We start from the raw sequence: 17,455 nt of genomic DNA on the forward strand, positions 1-17,455 counted from the left end.
TGCAGCTCTTCGTTGTATCTATCGGTCCTACCTGATAGGGATCCAGATAGATGAACGATACTCAAAGATCGGGCGAACAAGCGCCTTATAAGCCACTTCTTTCGTGGCTGACTTACATTTCCATAAGATTCTTCCGATTGATCTGAGTCTTGTGACTGCTTTTCCAACTATGTGTTCTATCTGGTCATTCCACTTAAGATCGCTCTGGATAATTACGCCTAGATATTTTACGGTAGACGCTGTCATCAGTAGTGTAGCTGTACAGTAGTGAATTTCTTTTCCTATGTGTGCGCAATATGTTACAATTATTTACTTTCAAGGTCAACTGCCAGAGCCTGCACCAGTCATCAGTGCTCTGCAGGTCATTTTCGTTTCATTCAGTTTTTGTTTGTCAGCTAGGTTTTTGCTCCTCTTGAATCTGAGATGATATACTCTTTGTTTAAGATTACAATGGCGAAAGTGCATGAACTGGGCTTTGAATTGGTTCGTCATCCATCCTACGCAACAGACTTAGCCCCAAGTAACTTCTTCCTGTTGCCTGATTTGAAACTTTGGCTTGCTGGGAAGAAATTTTCATAAAAAGAAGAAGTGATAGTTGCAGTCATCGAGAACTTCGCACAGTTTGACAGAATCTATTTTTCCGACGGGACGAAAAAGCTGGAGGATCGCTGAACCTAGTGAATATTCCTCAAAACAGACGATGTCGAGAAGTAAGATGAGTTCTTCACAAAACAAGACTTATCAAATCATACTTGTAGTTCAATTTCTAGGTAGTAGATGGTTCTTAAATGTTTTGTAAACTGAAACGCAGGGCAAGTGTGTCACGTGGTAGGTGATCTTAGCAAACAATCAAGGTGGCGAAGTTAATAGGTCGTGGTAGTAATGAGGAGGTTTCACAGAAGCTTGTTAATACTGTTTTTAACAATAGTAATGAAATGAGTGTTTGCCTTTCAGTGATGTAGTTTCTGAAGTTCAAAGTGCCCTTGAATATCAGAAGGAAATGAAACTTCCTCGCAGATTAAAACTGTGTACTGGACTGAGACTCGAACTCGGGACCTTAGCTTTTCGTGGGCAAGTGCTCTACCGTCTGAGCTACCCAAGCATGACTCATGACACCTCCTCACAGCTTTAATTCCGGAAGTACCTCGTCTCCAACCTTCCAAACTTCACAGAAGCTCTCCTGCAGACCTTGCAGAACTAGCACTCCTGGGAGAAAGGATATCCTTTCTTCCAGGAGTGCTAGTTCTGCAAGCTCGGCAGGAGAGCTATACCCTTTCTTCCAGGAGTGCTAGTTCTGCAAAGTCTGCAGGAGAGATTCTGTGAAGGCACACAGTGTTAATCTGCCAGGAAGTTTCGTATCAGCGCACAGTCCGTTGCAGAGTGAAAGTTTCGTTCTGCAGAAGGATATGGGTTGCATAGTCCGTCAAGACCAGAGGGCAGTTCTCTTTCCAGTCATGCGGCACACAGGGAAGGTGTATAGAAATATGTTTTTTACCTTCTTCATTATGTATTGAAAGGTCAATGGGAAGGAAGAACATATGCTACACCGAATCTAGGATCAGCGTTGCAAAGCGACTGCTAGAGAGTAGAGCTAACTGCGTACTTTGTTCGCCAGAGAGCATCATCGAGTGCTGCCCCTATAAGACTTCAGGTAGAAACATGGACATAATCCCCGATGCACATATCTCCAACTGAGGAGAAAAATAAGACACAAAAAGATTTATTGCGTACTGCTGAAGAGGAAATAGATGTGAAAGTGCATGGCAGTCTAAATATGCAGTGATGTAGAAAATTGTTGTGAGGTCTACTGCAACCAACAATCCTACTATATGAATTGTAGAACAATTATACTAAATGATAGGCATTAAATCTGATTTCACAGCAACCATCAGCGTATTTAAATGCTATCGCATTCGGTTCAGAGTTTAAAAAATCAGGACATGTCGAAAACAGTAACAAACGATATATTATCTAGTAGAAAACAGCGTATTCTGAGATAAAGCTATTTTTAATTGTAACCGAAATACCAAAAAGGATTATTTATTCAGAATGTTTATAGAATCACTTCTGTTGACTTTTTATCAACAAAGCGAAAACCGTCTGTTAAAATATTTTCTTAATTTGAGGTAAACTTAGGATTGGTAAAGCAAAATAATAATTTTCATTAACATTACTGCGGAAGATAGTCTCCAAAAGAAACATATTTTTACTTTACGGTTAGGACTTCTCTTTCATCAAATAATGATATTTGTGCTCTTTCAGAGATATGATTAGTTATATGCATGCAGGTGTTAAAGGACTATTTACCTGTAGCTTTGGTTGCCACCTAGACCTGCAGTAGCATTAAAGATGGACCACAGAAATGTGAAACAGAAAAAACATAAGAAATATAACGTACAGGGTATACGCAGTAAACGATTTTTAATCGTAGATGTGACATCGATATTTCTAGGAGTGACGAATGAATTCGTTAAAACTCTAGAGCAGCGATTCCCAAACTTTTCCTCTGAGGAAACACTTTAAGAATCCTGGTACTTTGACAGAATCCCTTGTTTGTTGTGAAGGTTAAAGAAACTTAACTTAAAAAATGATAAAAACTTGTTTATTCAGTGATTACGTCTATTTTAAATCATAACTAACAACAAAGATATCATAACAAAATTTTTTAAAAAAAGTCGATAAAGCTTTTCGCGGAGCTCTTGCTCACTTTCCGTGGAACACCAACGCTGTGCACAACACTGTTTCGGGAACGCTGTTCTTGACAGAGAAGAAGGTTTTATAAGAAAAATGTCTCTCTTCCACAATCCTGCGGAATTACATGTTTCGTACTTTTAGTTATGGAGCCCCACTGAATGACACGCTACAGTCGACATTTAAAAATGTATTTTGGAATGAGTGAGTAATAGTCCAGTTTCCTTTGTGACGCAAGTTAAGAAAACTCAATCCTTTTAAGCGGATAATGGTGCATTTGAACTAGTACAAAAAAGTTTCAACCGAGTGAAACTCATACAAAGTAATAGAATAACAAGTCACAATTTGCGCTACTTTTTCCAATAAAAGCAAAATGTTAAGAATATTTATCACCTTCAACGAGTGCAAGGAATAGTTGAGGTAGGATTTGAGACAAAAGTGACTTTCTGTCAACACGCGTTATTCCAGTGTGCTGTTTTTGTGCAGTACTAAGCACGTACCCTATTCACTGGTGAGGCTGGCTTTTCACGGGGTGGGATCTGCACTTATCATAACAATCACGTCAGGGCTTATGAAAACATTCATTACGTGCGACAAGACAGAACCCAACAGAGGTTCAGCCTCAACGTTTGGGGTGGAATTATTCGTGACCATCTCATTAGCCCCTTCTTCTTTTCACAACGTTTTGTGGACAAACGTAACTGCAGTTTCTCAGAAATGAGGTGCTTCATTTACTCGATAACGAACCTAGAGTCATCGACCGAATGTCGTTTATGCACGATGGTACTCCGCAGACAATTAGTTTGCATCTCGATAACCAGTTTCCGAAGGATTGGTAGAATGGGTTCTGCTATCCGATCACCACATTTGAATCCAATAGATTTCTTTTTGGTGGGGGAGGGGGGACAGCACACAGTCTGGGACATATAAATTTATTGGCGTATTCGATTGCTGTACCCAATGTCGGTGTTCTGAGGAAGCGTATCCAAAAGGGATCTGACCAAATACCCAACACATCAGGAGTTTTCTTCAACGTGTGGCAAAGTATGGAACGCAGGCTCTGGTGATACATGGAATCACGGGGTCACTTCGACCACGCTCTGTAAATGTAAATGTGTCAGGTGAACGTATCATTTTTGTGCCATGCATAATAAATCATGCCGTACCTATCTAACGAAGAATTTTCAGACGCAAGTTCATATGACCTTTTTGCAATGTTTTGATGGAAAGTATAAATCTCTAAAGTTTCTGATACATGTTTATATACAATCTGTGTGTCAGTACGTCAACCAACGGCAAAACATAGTGAAATAAAATGAATATACAGTGCAAGAGATAAATTAAAGAACAAAATTGCACGCTATTGTGGGATAAGAAATTAAAAGACTACTATCTGCGAGTCATGAGCACTGGAGGTCGCCACTAAAGGGAGTAAAGAATTTTTGATAAAATTCGCTCGACCTTCAGGCCACCTCAAGTGGTTTAAAATCCTCTTTCTCCCATTTACTATCAATCCATATTCTGTACTCAGGCTGTTCATTCCATTCAGAAGAGCATGTAATTCTTCTTCACTTTCACTCAGGATAGCAATGTCAGCAACGAATCGAATTAATGATACCCTTTCACCTTGAATTTTAATTCTACTCCTCAGTCTTTTATTTCTATCATTGCTTCTTCTATGTACACATTGAACAGTAGGGGCGAAAGACTACATCCCTGTCTTACACCCCTTTTAATCCGTGTACTTCATTATTATTCCCTCTTGACTCGTATTACCCCTCTCTCCCTATAGTTTACCCCTATTTTTCTCAGAATTTCGAACACTTTGCACCATTTTACTTGTCGAACGCCTTTTCCAGGTCGGTAAATTCTATGAACGTGTCCTGATTCTTCTTTAGTTATGCTTCCATTATCAACCGCAACGTCAGAATTGCCTCTCTGGTTCCTTTACCTTCCCTAAAGCCAATCTGATCTTTATCTAACACATCCTAAATTCTCTTTTCTATTCTTCTTTATATTATCGTTGTCAGCAACGTGGATGCATGAGCTGTTGAGTTCATTGTGCGATAATTGTCGCACTTGTCATCACTTGCAGTGTTCGGAAATGTATGAATGATATTTTTTCGAAAGTCAGATGTTATGTCGCCAGACACATACGTTCTACACACCAATGTGAATAATCATTTGCCGGCTGGTGTGGCCGTGCGGTTCTAGGCGCTTCAGTCTGGAACTGCGAGACCGCTGCGGTCGCAGGTTCGAATCCTGCCTCGGGCATGGATGTGTGTGATGCCCTTAGGTTAGTTAGGTTTAAGTAGTTCTAAGTTCTAGGGGACTGATGACCACAGCAGTTAAGTCCCATAGTGCTCAGAGCCATTTGAACCAATAATCATTTGTTGCCACTTTCCCCAATGATTTTAGAATTCTGATGGAATGTTAGCCATCCCTTTTGCCATTTGATCTTAAGTGCTGAAAAGCTCTCTTAAATTCTGGTTCTAATACTGGATCACCAGTCTCTTCCAAATCGACTCCTGTTTTTTCTTCTATCACATCCGACAAATCTTCCCCCTTGCAGAGGCCTTCAGTGTACTCTTTCCACCTATTCACACTCTCCTCTGCATTTAGCAGTGGAATTCCCGTTACACTCTTAATGTTACCACCCTTGCTTTTACTGTCACCGAAGGTTGTTTTGACTTTCCTGTATGCTGAGTCTGTCCTTCCGAAAATCATGTCTTTTTCGATTTCTTTATATTTTTCATGCAGCCATTTTGTCTTAGCTTCCCTGCACTTCCTATTTATTTCATTCCTCAACGACTTCTATTTCTGAATCCCTGAATTTCCCTGAACATTTTTGTACTTCCTTCTTTCATCGATCAACTGAAGAATTTCTTCTGCTATCCATGGTTTCTTCGTTGTTATCTTCTTTGTACCTACGTTTTTCTTTCTAACTTATGTAATTGCCGTTTCAGAGATCTCCTCTTCAACTGTACTGCCTACTGAGCTAATGGTTATTGCTGTATCTTAGTACTGCTGTATCTAATTTCTTTGTGTACTGATTTTCCACGACTAATTTCTTCAACTTCGGCCTACTCTTGTAATGGTGACGAAGACGAAAGCATCTCTCGTGTTCTACACAGCGCTGTTCAGTAGTACACACAGTCTAACATAAAACTGTCCACACCCACACGGTATTTTATATACACCTGGCGTTCCGAGGTCTACGTCGTCTTTCACAGGCCTCATGACTTGTCGAATTTTTGCTGGAACCCTGATGACCGAATCGAACTTATGCCTCTTTAGGAGCCAGATATTTTTCCTGTTACTGAGCTACAGAGTGGCAAAAATGGAAGCTTCTTCGAGTCCTTCTCGGGGTCCTCCTGCTCACGTGTGTTCGGAAAGATGGCTTGAGAAATCTGGCAATAGTTGTGGCCGTTTTGCTTTAATACTTTCCGTAAGTAGTTCGGTACCTTCGGCAGGTTTTCAGCTTCTGAGACGGCCTCCGTTTGATGCACCAAGGTCCTCAGAACAGAACGATTCAGTGACGGATGGTGATAGCTGATAGCGTACAGATATCGGTTCGTTGTGGGTGGGTTTCCAGCAAACACTGTGGTTGAGATATCCATTTGCTTCATGGCGGATGAAGACGTCAAGGAACAGCAAGGTACATCTGTCTCTACCCCCATGGTGAATTTAATGTTGCCACGGATATCCTTGATGTGATCCAAAAATTCTCCCATCTTTCCAAGTCCACGGCACCAGATAACAAACGTGTCGTCAATGAAACGTTAAAAGCAACTAGACTCTGCAGGGGCCATGTCCAGGACGATGTCGTCAAAGTGCTCCGTAAACAGGTTGGCTGCAAATGGAGCTAATGGGCTCCCCTTAGCCGTCGCTAAGGGGACCCATTAGCCGTCCATCTGGTTCAAATATTCTCTCCATCGTACAAAAAATACGATGGCATCAGAGTGCGCAAACCACTTGACGCAGCTGGAAGCTCGAGAGAATTTTATCAGTATATATCGCTGCCAAACAGTTCATTCGTATACGAGCAATTTTGTTTTGCCACGCGCGACTTAGCGGAGTTTAAATGCAACATACAAAACTATGTTTGTCTTGTGGTATATTTGGTTTCTAAAACAATGAACGATCGGCTTGAACTTACCCATTCCGTTTATAATGCGAAATCCGTGAAGTTTGGATATGTAGCCCTTCCGGAACACAAAATCGGTGAGCCATCCGAAGAACAGACTGCCGCCCGCACTTATAACGTGGGGCGCGGCCGACAGGAAGCCGTTCTGCAACGAATAGACCATACATAGACAGATACGTGAGTGAGCGCTTCTCAGATTACAAACATAGTAAGCTATAAAATGACATCGAGAGCCTACAAGTTGTCCCACCAAATGAAAACAATTGAACAGAACTGGTATTAGAAGTTTTCGGTGGATGTTTATACTCTTCAAACTGATTAATGTTCGCTGGCAACTGTGTTCGTATTTGTTGAGGGCAGTCCGTAAAAACTCGCCATGTTGATACGCGACTACGATAATTCCTTTTGTTTATCAGGCTTGAGTAGACCCCTATAGACATTTGAGGCGAACGATGGGTGCATTGCGACTGAATATTGAGTGAACAGTGATATCCGTCTTACTGTCTGCGCACTATGTATAGGGAGCAGCCGTTACTCATAGCTGTGCGGTCTAGGGGGCGCCTTGTCACGGTCCGTGCGGCCTTCCCCCCCCCCCCCTCCACCCCCCCCCCCCCCCCCCTCCCCCGTCGGAGGTTCGAGTCATCCCTCGGGAATGGATGTGTGCGTTGTCCATAGTGTAAGTTAGTTTAAGTTAGATTAAGTAGTGTGTAGGCTTAGGGATCAATGACCTCAGCAGTTTGGTCCCATAACACCTTACCACAAATTTCCAATTTCCGTTACTCGTAAAGTCCCTAATCGATGTTAATCGTCGGAATTAAATTTCCCAAGGAAAATATTGAAACGAAATGGAGAGGGCTTGTAACTGATGTGAGGTGGCGGGATCTGCGATCTAGAAATGCCGCAAGATGCCTTTTGAGTTCGGCAGCGGTGGAATTTCCTTTAGCAAGAGTTTCGGGTTAACACCATACTGCCCATTAGACATGTAGTCACATACCGGACTCACTATGGCGAATCGGCTTCCAGAAGCAAAAAAAAAAAAAAATTGATTTTCAGTATTTCACATAATTATTTATTGAATTTAAAAATTTGTAATGCTGTTGTATCTTACTCATAAAAGTTATACAACAAAAATTTTTGTTACTCCTGCAAGCCTTAAGTTAAACATAAGTTTACTCGTCTTGAATGTAAGGCGCAATCTTCATTAATTCATTTAACGTTTAACACAGTAAGTATTGAAGTTAGAAACTGTGTATAATACTATTTCTTGAGATCGTGTATGTCACGGCGCTCGAATTATCCACACTGTTTTCATACAGTGTTTGAGAATACGACCACTTAGCGACTACCAAAAAATTTTACACACAATTTTGAGACTTTTAGAAACTTTTTCTCGCTGAAATCCCCCCCCCCCCCCCCCCCCCAAATAACGAAACGAAAAAAATTTGTAGCTTACTACAATTCCCCTGTTCGTGCTTTATGGATCTATTTTGCACAACCCCAGGCCCCATAAAGACGATAATCGGAACAACTACAAGCAGAGTAGAAAGAAAGCATAGCTAAAAAGCAATATCTCATAAATACGCAACTCGCGAAATGTAGTAACTAGGAAAACTGTTATTTTTCACTGGCCAGCTGCAGCATCTAATCTGCTGTCGATGATGCAACTACGTCCTGACTAAAGACTCAAATATGTATCATTCTAATTGAAGGTGGATGAAAGTCCGAAACGCGTCTTATCCTTACTAAAGATAGTTAACAAAGTGTCTGGTCGCTGTATTTATTAAAATAAGTAGCTATTCCCGCGACTGCGCTAGCATATCTGTAGTTCTGTTATGACGAGTGCTATGCTGAGTAGGCAAGCTAGTAATTTGTAAATGTGTATACAGTGGTGTAGAGAAGTATGAATAAAAAAATGCATGCAGTGCGGGTATGTAGCCACATAATAAATGTGCTTTTGTTATTTTGCTGCATGTCGAATCTGAAAGCATGCATTATATTTTCTAATTATACAAGGTGTATCAAAAAGAATCATCTGATAAAAAAAAACTGCTAGGTTATCCGAGATATGTGCGTGAAAACATACTGTTGGAAAGTGCAAACTCTCGAGTTTTACGTGGTTCCCGTTAGGTAGCGACAGTGTGCGCCCATTTCATTTCTAGTAAAAATAATGTCGGGACAACAGAAAGCGTTTTGTTTTCTACGTTTTGAACAGCGCGGGTCAATAATAACCGTTCAGCGTGACTTTCGTAATAGGTATGGTGTGGGTCCTCCTACAGCACAGATTATTAGACGATGGCATGAACAATTCCGAGAAACAGGTTGTTTGCGTAGACCGTCCTCGAGTGTCTGACACAGACGTCGAACGTATCCGCCATAGTTTCACGACGAGTCCGTAGAAATCCGTTCGTCGTGCAGCTCAACATGCCCCCATGTCAGTCTGGCGTGTGTTGCGTCGATGTTTACATATGAAACCATACAAAATTCAGCTACTGCAAGCTCTTGGCGAAGGTGGCAGACAACAACGTGTAGAGTTCCATAATTTTGTTCTTGACAAGAGGGAGGATAACACTTTCCTTCCATGCTTAGTGTTTAGCGATGAGGCAGCATTCCATTTAAATGGAAAGGTGAACCATCGTAATGGGAGAATATGGGGTATGGAACAACGACATGAAGTTGTACAACATGAGAGGGACTCTCCAAAATATAATGTGTTTTGTGCAGTTTCACGGGAATAGGTGTATGGTGCATTTTCCTTTGCCGAGAACACTGTCACAGGAAGCACATATCTCGATATGCTTGAGAACTTTCTTTCCCCACAGTTGGAGACAGATTCGAATGACTTCATTTACCAACAGAATGGGGCACCGCCACAATGGCATCTGGAAGTGCGGGAATTTTCAAATCAAAGGATTAGTGAACGATGGATTGGTAGCCCTGGAGCAAAATATTCAGCCTTACATTGCTGACCTCCAGGGTCAGCGGACCTGACTGTATGTGATCAATTTTTGTGGGGATTTATAAAAGACTTTGTTTATGTGCCTCCGTTACCAACAACAATAACAGCAGCTGTGGAAGTTGTAACTCAAGACATGCTCGCTGCCGTGTGGGAACAATTTGAATGCCGCATTGACATATGCCCTGCAGCTCAAGGGGGGGGATATTGAACACCTATGAAAAGGTATTAAAAAAAACTTTTTTAGTTTCCCGTTCATCAAAAAACAAAATTCATTGTATTTGTTTAGTAGTTTCAGAAATATGGATGAGCCAAATCGGGTGATTGTTTTTGATACACCCTGTATTTAAAAAACGCCTCGATTCATTACATTTGTAGAGAAGCAGAGTCCTTAGAGGTCTGTCCGGCTCACCAAGCACTGGCTGTGAGGTTTTTCCACCAGAGCAAAATATGCCAAACGTTTCTTCCTTCCATTTCAATGCATTGTAGCACCTACATTTTTGATCCATCCCACAACATGAATAATTTATAAATAACATAATCAATCAATAGATCGCAATGAAATTCAGCCTCATAAAAACCGTCTCACGTTCCACGTGTAAAGATGCTACGTCTCCCTGTTTGCCGTACAGCCTTTAAATGTCGCCGTCGTTGTGGGTCTTCAAGCGTCTCGGCAGCTGTAAGAGACGCGTGAAGCTCGGCGTCTAAAATTCGACGGGCTAGGGTGAGTGTATTTGTGTGTCTGTAGCTCTTAGGTCGCCTGGCGTTCTGCATCGAACTTCCGGCGGACGTGAGGTTACTCCGAGGTTAGTTGGATTCGAGTAACTTTCACAGCTGAACTCTCTTAGAACGTTGTATCTCTTCTAAATCAGATTTGCGACGCTTATTGCAATAATCTTAAATATGGTTCTCGGACCTAAAGTCGGATTTTCTTTCTGTATCTCCACAAAAACTCTCCAGTTATGCCAAATGGTGTAACAACTCAGTATCATAAACTGCGCCCACAATAGCACAGTATTTGCACTTGTAATGCCGGAAATGCATATCCTCCTATTTCCATCTATTGTACTATAATTTGTTTTCCTTATTTTTGTTACCTGAATATATGACATTTCTGTGTCTTTACATATTGTAATTGTTTTACTATTTGTATATATATATATATTTATGCATTTATGTCGATGTATAATTGGTTTGTTTCGTAAATATTATTTGTATTTTTACGCTGGGTCTTGCCTAGGGAAAACTGCTATCGAACGATTACATCAATAGGTCGTGTGAAGACTCAAAGTGTGTAGGATCTTTGGTAGTGTTAACTCTGCCGCGTTGAGCGCAGGCAGAGCTGTGGGAGTCTGGCTGGAGTAGCGAGTGGAGCAGGTGTGTTGTGTGACGCTCCCGCGAATTGCCGCGCTTTCGGGGTTTGGCAGCATGTAATTGCGCTCGACTCGCGATGATAGTTTCTGGCATGGTGTTGCGGACGGGAAGCATTAGCTGGCGCACATCAACAGCCCGTTTCGCCTGGTGACCGTGTCGAGAAGAAGACGCGCCAACATCCAGCTTCTGCAACAGCGACGGCCGACAATGAGTGACTGTCGCCACCTCCTCGATCGACGGCTTCAAACCTTCAATCAACCAGCAGGGAAGACTAAAAGCACGTAAAGTTTCAGAACTGTATGGCAGACCTCAGCTTTTCAAATTGTTCCATTTGCCTCGCAAAATTACAGCAACTTAGCATGAACCTTTGTTGCTCATTGTCCCAATTGCATTGCCAAGCAGGGTCCCTTCCTTTTCCGAAATGAACCCGAGTGTCGTTGAAATTCAAACGCCAGCATAATTCCATTTCACTGCTTTAATTTCAAAGTTCACTTTAAGTATTCATAGCTGGCTACAATAGCTAGATTACACAGGCACAAATTAAGAGTGCGAGTTTTGTTACCGTATTTTAGCTTACCTGTGACTGCAGCTCAGCTTGGTACGTACTAAATTTTACTATTGTTAATTGTTCAGAATCGTTAAATTCAAGTTCAAAGTTAAATCTCTTCTTTCTAAATTGCGTAGATTCAAGTAGCTTTAGAAATGATTGTTCAGGTAGTCCAAGACTAACTGTATTTCGATGTGCTTCAGAAAGAAAGCTCACTATTAACTTCAGTCACTAAATTAACTTTCGATTTTCCGGTTTCATTAATTCTTTTGCTAAATTAAGTGTAGCGAAATTTATTACTTCTGACAAACTTTCAGTTTTCACACTACACGTGTCAACCTTCAGTTGCCACGCTCCTAGTGCTAATTATATGTGTAATAACCTTTCTTTTTCAGTTATTATAGTAATTGTCCATAGGACTGGCGACCGTAATTTTCCCCCAAATCTCAAATATCTAATTACCGCTAGTTGATTGTTAATGTAACGGCCGCACATTTACTTTCTTTATTAACTTTATCCCTATTTCAAAATTAATTTCCACCAGTTTCACTTGCATTTTTCCTTTCATTTAGATGTAACCCTTTCCTCCCTCTTTACCGACAGATTAACTTCGGTGACGATTGCTTTTCCAAAATTCCCATTAGGTACACGCGGTTTCATTTTTCACCGTCATTAAGGTCGATAAGTGAGGGGGAGGTTACACACTTTCACGTAATAATCTATAGACACAACGCCAACGTCGTCTGCGTACCGTTCACGTATTTGAGATTTAAAAATTTGAATAACCCTCAAAAACGTACAACTTTCTAAAGTAGCCCATGATCTTTCTTAGGGTTCAAGCTATCTCCATATCAAATACCATCGGAATCGGTGCAGCGGTAGAGTCGTGAAAACGTAACACAGTGAGTTACTTTAGCAATTAATGATACTGGTATTCCTGTGGATTAAACACGTTGACAATTGAATAAGCATGGTATTGATTAAGTTGAATCGTGTTACGTGGAACATATCAAACAATAAAAATATTTTTTTCAAATATGACAAAGTTCAGAAGTGAAAGAGCAAATATTCCTCAAATCAATAAGTATCTTGTACTACACACTTTGTGAAGTAGTTTATATTCATCCTTAGGATTCAAGCTGTCACATGCCAAATTTCAAGGTTATCGGTTCACCAGTTTAGTCACGAAAACGTAACGGACCGTGTTAATTTCACATTTATAATACACTGAAGTTACAAAAAAACTGGTACAGGCATGCCTATTCAAATACAGAGATGTGTAAACGGGCAGAATACGGCGCTGCGGTCGACAACGCCTATACGAGACTGGTGCAGTTGTTAGCTGCTGCTGCAACAATGGCAGGTTATCAAGCTTTAAATGAGTCTGAACGTTGTGTTACAGTCGGCGCACGAGCGATGGGACACAATATCACCGCAGTAGCGATGAAGTAGGGATTTTCCCGTACGTTCATTTTACGAGCGTACCGGTAAAACACCAAATATCACTGCGGCCAGAAAAGTATCCTGCAGGAACGGGACCAACGATGACTGAAGAGAATCGTTCAACGTGACAGAAGTGCAACACTTCCGCAAATTGCTCCAGATTTCATTGCTAGGCCATCAACAAATGTCAGCGTGCGAACCATTCAACGAAACATCATCGATATGGGCTTTCGTAGTCGAAGGTCCACTCGTGTACCCTTGATGACTGTACGACACAAAGCTTTACGCCTTGCTTGGGCCCGTCAACACCGACAATGGACTGTTGTTGACTGGAAACATGTTGACTGGGCGGACGAGTCTCGTTTCAAATTGCATCGAGTGGATGGACAGGGGAGACAACCTCATGAATCCATGGACCCTGCATGTCAGCTGGGGACTGTTCAAGCTGGTGGAGTCTCTGTAATAGTGTGGAATGCGTGCAGTTGAAGTGATATGGGACCCCTGATATGTCTACATACAACTCTGACAGGTGACACGCACGTAAGCATCCTGTCTGATCACCTGCATCCATTCATGTTCGTTGTGCATTCCTATGGAGCTGGGCAATTCCAGCAGAACAATCCGTCACCCCAAATGTCCAGAATTGCTACAGAGTGACCCCAGGAACATTCTTCTGAGTTTAAACACCCGCGCTGGCCACAAACTCCCCAGACATGAATATTACTGAGCATATCTGGGATGCCTGGCAACGTGTTGTTCAGAAGAGATCTCCACCCCCTCGTACTCTTACGGATTTATGAACAACCCTGCAGGATTCATGGTGTCAGTTCTCTCCAGCACTACTTCAGACATTAGTCGAGTCAATGCCACATCGTGTTGCGGCACTTCTGCTTGTTCGCAGGGGCACTACATGATGTTAGGCAAGTGTACCAGTTTCTTTGGCTCTTCGGTGTATTGTTCCATACTGCGCGTTGTATTCTTCAAATCAATAAATATGTTGTGCTTCACGCTTTCTACAGTAGCCTATGTTGTTCATCAGTGTTCGAGCTATCATCATACTAGATTTCATCAAAATCGGTTCAGCGGTTTAGTCCTGAAAACCTAATAGACAGTTACTTTCGGATTTATAATATTAGTGTAGATATAATGCACAGCCAAGGAGCCTGGTTAACATAATTAAAGTTTTGCGTCTTCAACCATGAAGATATTGCATTCCGATCTCAGCGCCAATGCATGTTTAACACATAAATTAAGTTGTAAAATAATCAGCCGTTTAAAGCTTTCTTATACTAGGGAGTTCGATCCTATGAATGATCGGGTTTGGGATTACTGGTGGTTACTAAAAGAGAACACTGTTGATTGTGTTTCCAAGCAACTTTAGGCAAGAGGATTTAGCTTTTCTGGACGGTCTTCACATTAAGTCGCAGACACTCATTTACTGTGGTCTCAACAAAAGTTGTAACGCCGAATCTTGTTGCCCCACAACTGTCGCATCTCATTCTGTGTGCGAAGAAGAGAGTCCGGTCAGGGGCAAAGAAGTAGGTCACAGAGCTTTTGTTTAGCCATCTCGTTTTAAGGGGTTTCCCTAAAGAGCTTGAGGTGTGTGCTTTGACACAACCTCTGTCGATTCTATATCCTGCTCGCTCCCCTCTTGGAAACTGGGGTACAGACTTAATTCATCACAGAACTATCAAGTATATCTAGAAATGATTGACTGTCATTATACTAAATCTTTTAGTACTGACAAATGAAACGGGAGACACTGTGTCTTTAGTAAGCGTTACATAACTTGTGTTTTTAGCGTTCCAGACCTCAAGTGATAAAAACAGAACCATTATACTTTTATAGGATCACTTTCTATTCCGTCTGTCTGTCTGTCTATCAGTTTCTCAGGAACAGATAGAGAGAGGTACCAAGCTGAAATGTGCATCACATAAGGTCTTTCGGTTCCTTAAGCTTCTAAGACGTCACAATCATTTTGATACTGGCAAAATCGCTGACCAAAACCTATAATGTACTTCTCGTTTGCCTAAAATCATGGAATTTGAAAAGAAGCAGGGTTTCACAATACAAAATCCGAAAATCGTTAATTTGTAATTATATAACTTATAAAATATTTTTTTACCGTTTTTTGTCCATTTGTCTGTCTGTTAAGACACTTTTTTCTCGGAATCAGGTAGAGATGTTAAGTTAAAATTTATGTGAAATACTGAAGTCTACTTTCTATAAGCGGTGTAAAAAATTTAAATTTGTAATTCAATGAAATCAAAAGCTATGACCATTTTTGTCACACATTTTGAAGCAAACTCACTGGTTGAAACCTTTAAGATCTGTCAGTCTTCGTTTTAAGCTACCGTTGGCCACTCGACGATGTGGAAGTCACCAGAAACAACACGTGTTTCTAATTCCACGTTAAACTGTAGGTCCCCTTTCCCCAGTTGGATAACTGGTTCGGGTTAGGGACTCGCAAGTCGCTGAAGAGGCGTCCAATAGAAAGACTTGTACCAGGCTATTGAGCCACACGAAATTATTATTATTACCTGTATATATGGCCCAACAGCCTTGCCGCAGTGGTAACACCGGTTCCCGTCAGATCACCGAACTTAAACGCTATCAGACTGGGCTAGTACTTGGATGGGTGACCCTCTGGTCTGCCTTCGCCCTCTCTCTATCCACCTCCTCCTCTCCCTTTCTCTCTAGCCATCCCCCGTGTCCCTCGCATCCAGGCCTACTGTCTGCGAAATGTGTTCTGAATAAAGTTAGTAGTAAAGAAGTAATAAATTTAAACGTCTTGCATTCGGTTTTTATGAAGTCGTATCTCCCATAATAAGTGTCGTACAATGATGTAATGTTTCTGGTACATTCAGTGGTATATGCGAATAGTGTCAGCAAAATATGTCACGAATACAGTTTGTAGTAAAGAAATGATAATTAAAATGGCGTGCTTCATGTGGCAGTTTTACTACATGAACAGCGAAAATGTAGTAAGCCACGAACATTTTTTGCTTTCTGCATTTTGTGGCGGTCGACAGCGAGAAAAAGTTTCTTAGGTGTTTGAAATTATGTGTAAAATTTCTTGTAAGTCTCTAAGTCCTCTCATTCTCAAATAGTGGATAATTAAAGTATGGGTACTGTCGTGTCGCGGGCTACACTGCTTTTTCACCCTCACTGCCATTCCTTTCATAGGCTGGTGGTTCTTTACCCCACCAACCTCAAGCGGAGGGTTTGGTCTCATCAGCGCCAGACATAAATGTCGGACCTTACTAATCAACCGTATGCATAAAACTATCAACAAAGACACACCGAGCTTAATAAAGAACTTAATGCTAAATTGGAAGCCATGCAGTATAATGCCACCCATTAACGTGAAAGACGATTACTGTTTATGAAGTAAAAATTCACGCAGTGGACACCAAATGAAAAAGCTACTCCTTATGTTTCTGATCTAGACTGCCATAAAAATGCGAAGAAATTGTTAATCAGAATACAGGGAGAAGTTGTAGTCTAATTCACAATCGATTTATTGCTTTTAAACAAGACAAGACAACAAAATTATTAAAGAACATCATACAAAAAATATTTATTCAACAAAAGCCTTACTAAATTGGGATCTATGGTGGCGAAAGTGATCTGCTGGGGATCGACACACGACACTAACCAGAACACTACTCGCCTTACCTCACTTCATACACGTGAATCCAGGTTATGGCATCAAATTACGCCACCACCGAGCATCTACATTCTACCATACAAAAAAAGGAAAAATATGGTTCGAAAGGACAGGGTGCTGAGAAATAGATATTATAGCCCTACTTCGCAGCAGCGAATACTTTACCATACTACTGGTCAAGGCGCCACACTACGATGCATTCGCCGACTGAAGTCACGGAGGTTCGAATCCTGCCTCGGGCATGGATGTGTGTGATGTCCTTAGGTTAGTTAGGTTTAAGTAGTTCTAAGTTCTAGGGGACTGATGACCACAGCAGTTGAGTCCCATAGTGCTCAGAGCCATTTGAACCATTTTTTTGAAGTCACGGACGGCGGCAATCTGTTATTAAATGCGCGTTACCGAAAAATGCAAGTACGAGGTCTTGCGTTCGGTTAATTCAGAATGCAGGTACTTCCCTAAGAGCCTCTGAAACCCCGATGGATTCCAGTGTGCAGGTGGACCCGTTTGCTGGTCTGCCAAACCAATTTGACTCTGTGCCACGACTGTGCGTATCGGAATACGTCAAATGTTTAGACGGCCGACTAAGGACAAATAAGTACACCCAAGCGTCACTCGTTGTGCTACCTCTGA

The 17,455-nt window shown here is 41.4% G+C and overlaps 1 protein-coding gene across 1 annotated transcript in view; it reads right to left on the reverse strand.

The window, feature by feature from the left end:
- LOC124597680 (sialin-like) overlaps window positions 1–17,455 on the reverse strand; it is a 93,083-nt gene that overhangs the window by 19,800 nt on the left and 55,828 nt on the right. Inside the window, exon 5 of the mRNA XM_047135953.1 lies at window positions 6,851–6,983. Within this exon, the coding sequence (XP_046991909.1) occupies window positions 6,851–6,983 (133 nt within the window). The remainder of the gene's footprint in view (window positions 1–6,850; window positions 6,984–17,455) is intronic.

Source organism: Schistocerca americana, chromosome 1, assembly GCF_021461395.2.
Source record: "Schistocerca americana isolate TAMUIC-IGC-003095 chromosome 1, iqSchAmer2.1, whole genome shotgun sequence".
In the NCBI taxonomy this organism is placed as follows: domain Eukaryota; kingdom Metazoa; phylum Arthropoda; class Insecta; order Orthoptera; family Acrididae; genus Schistocerca; species Schistocerca americana.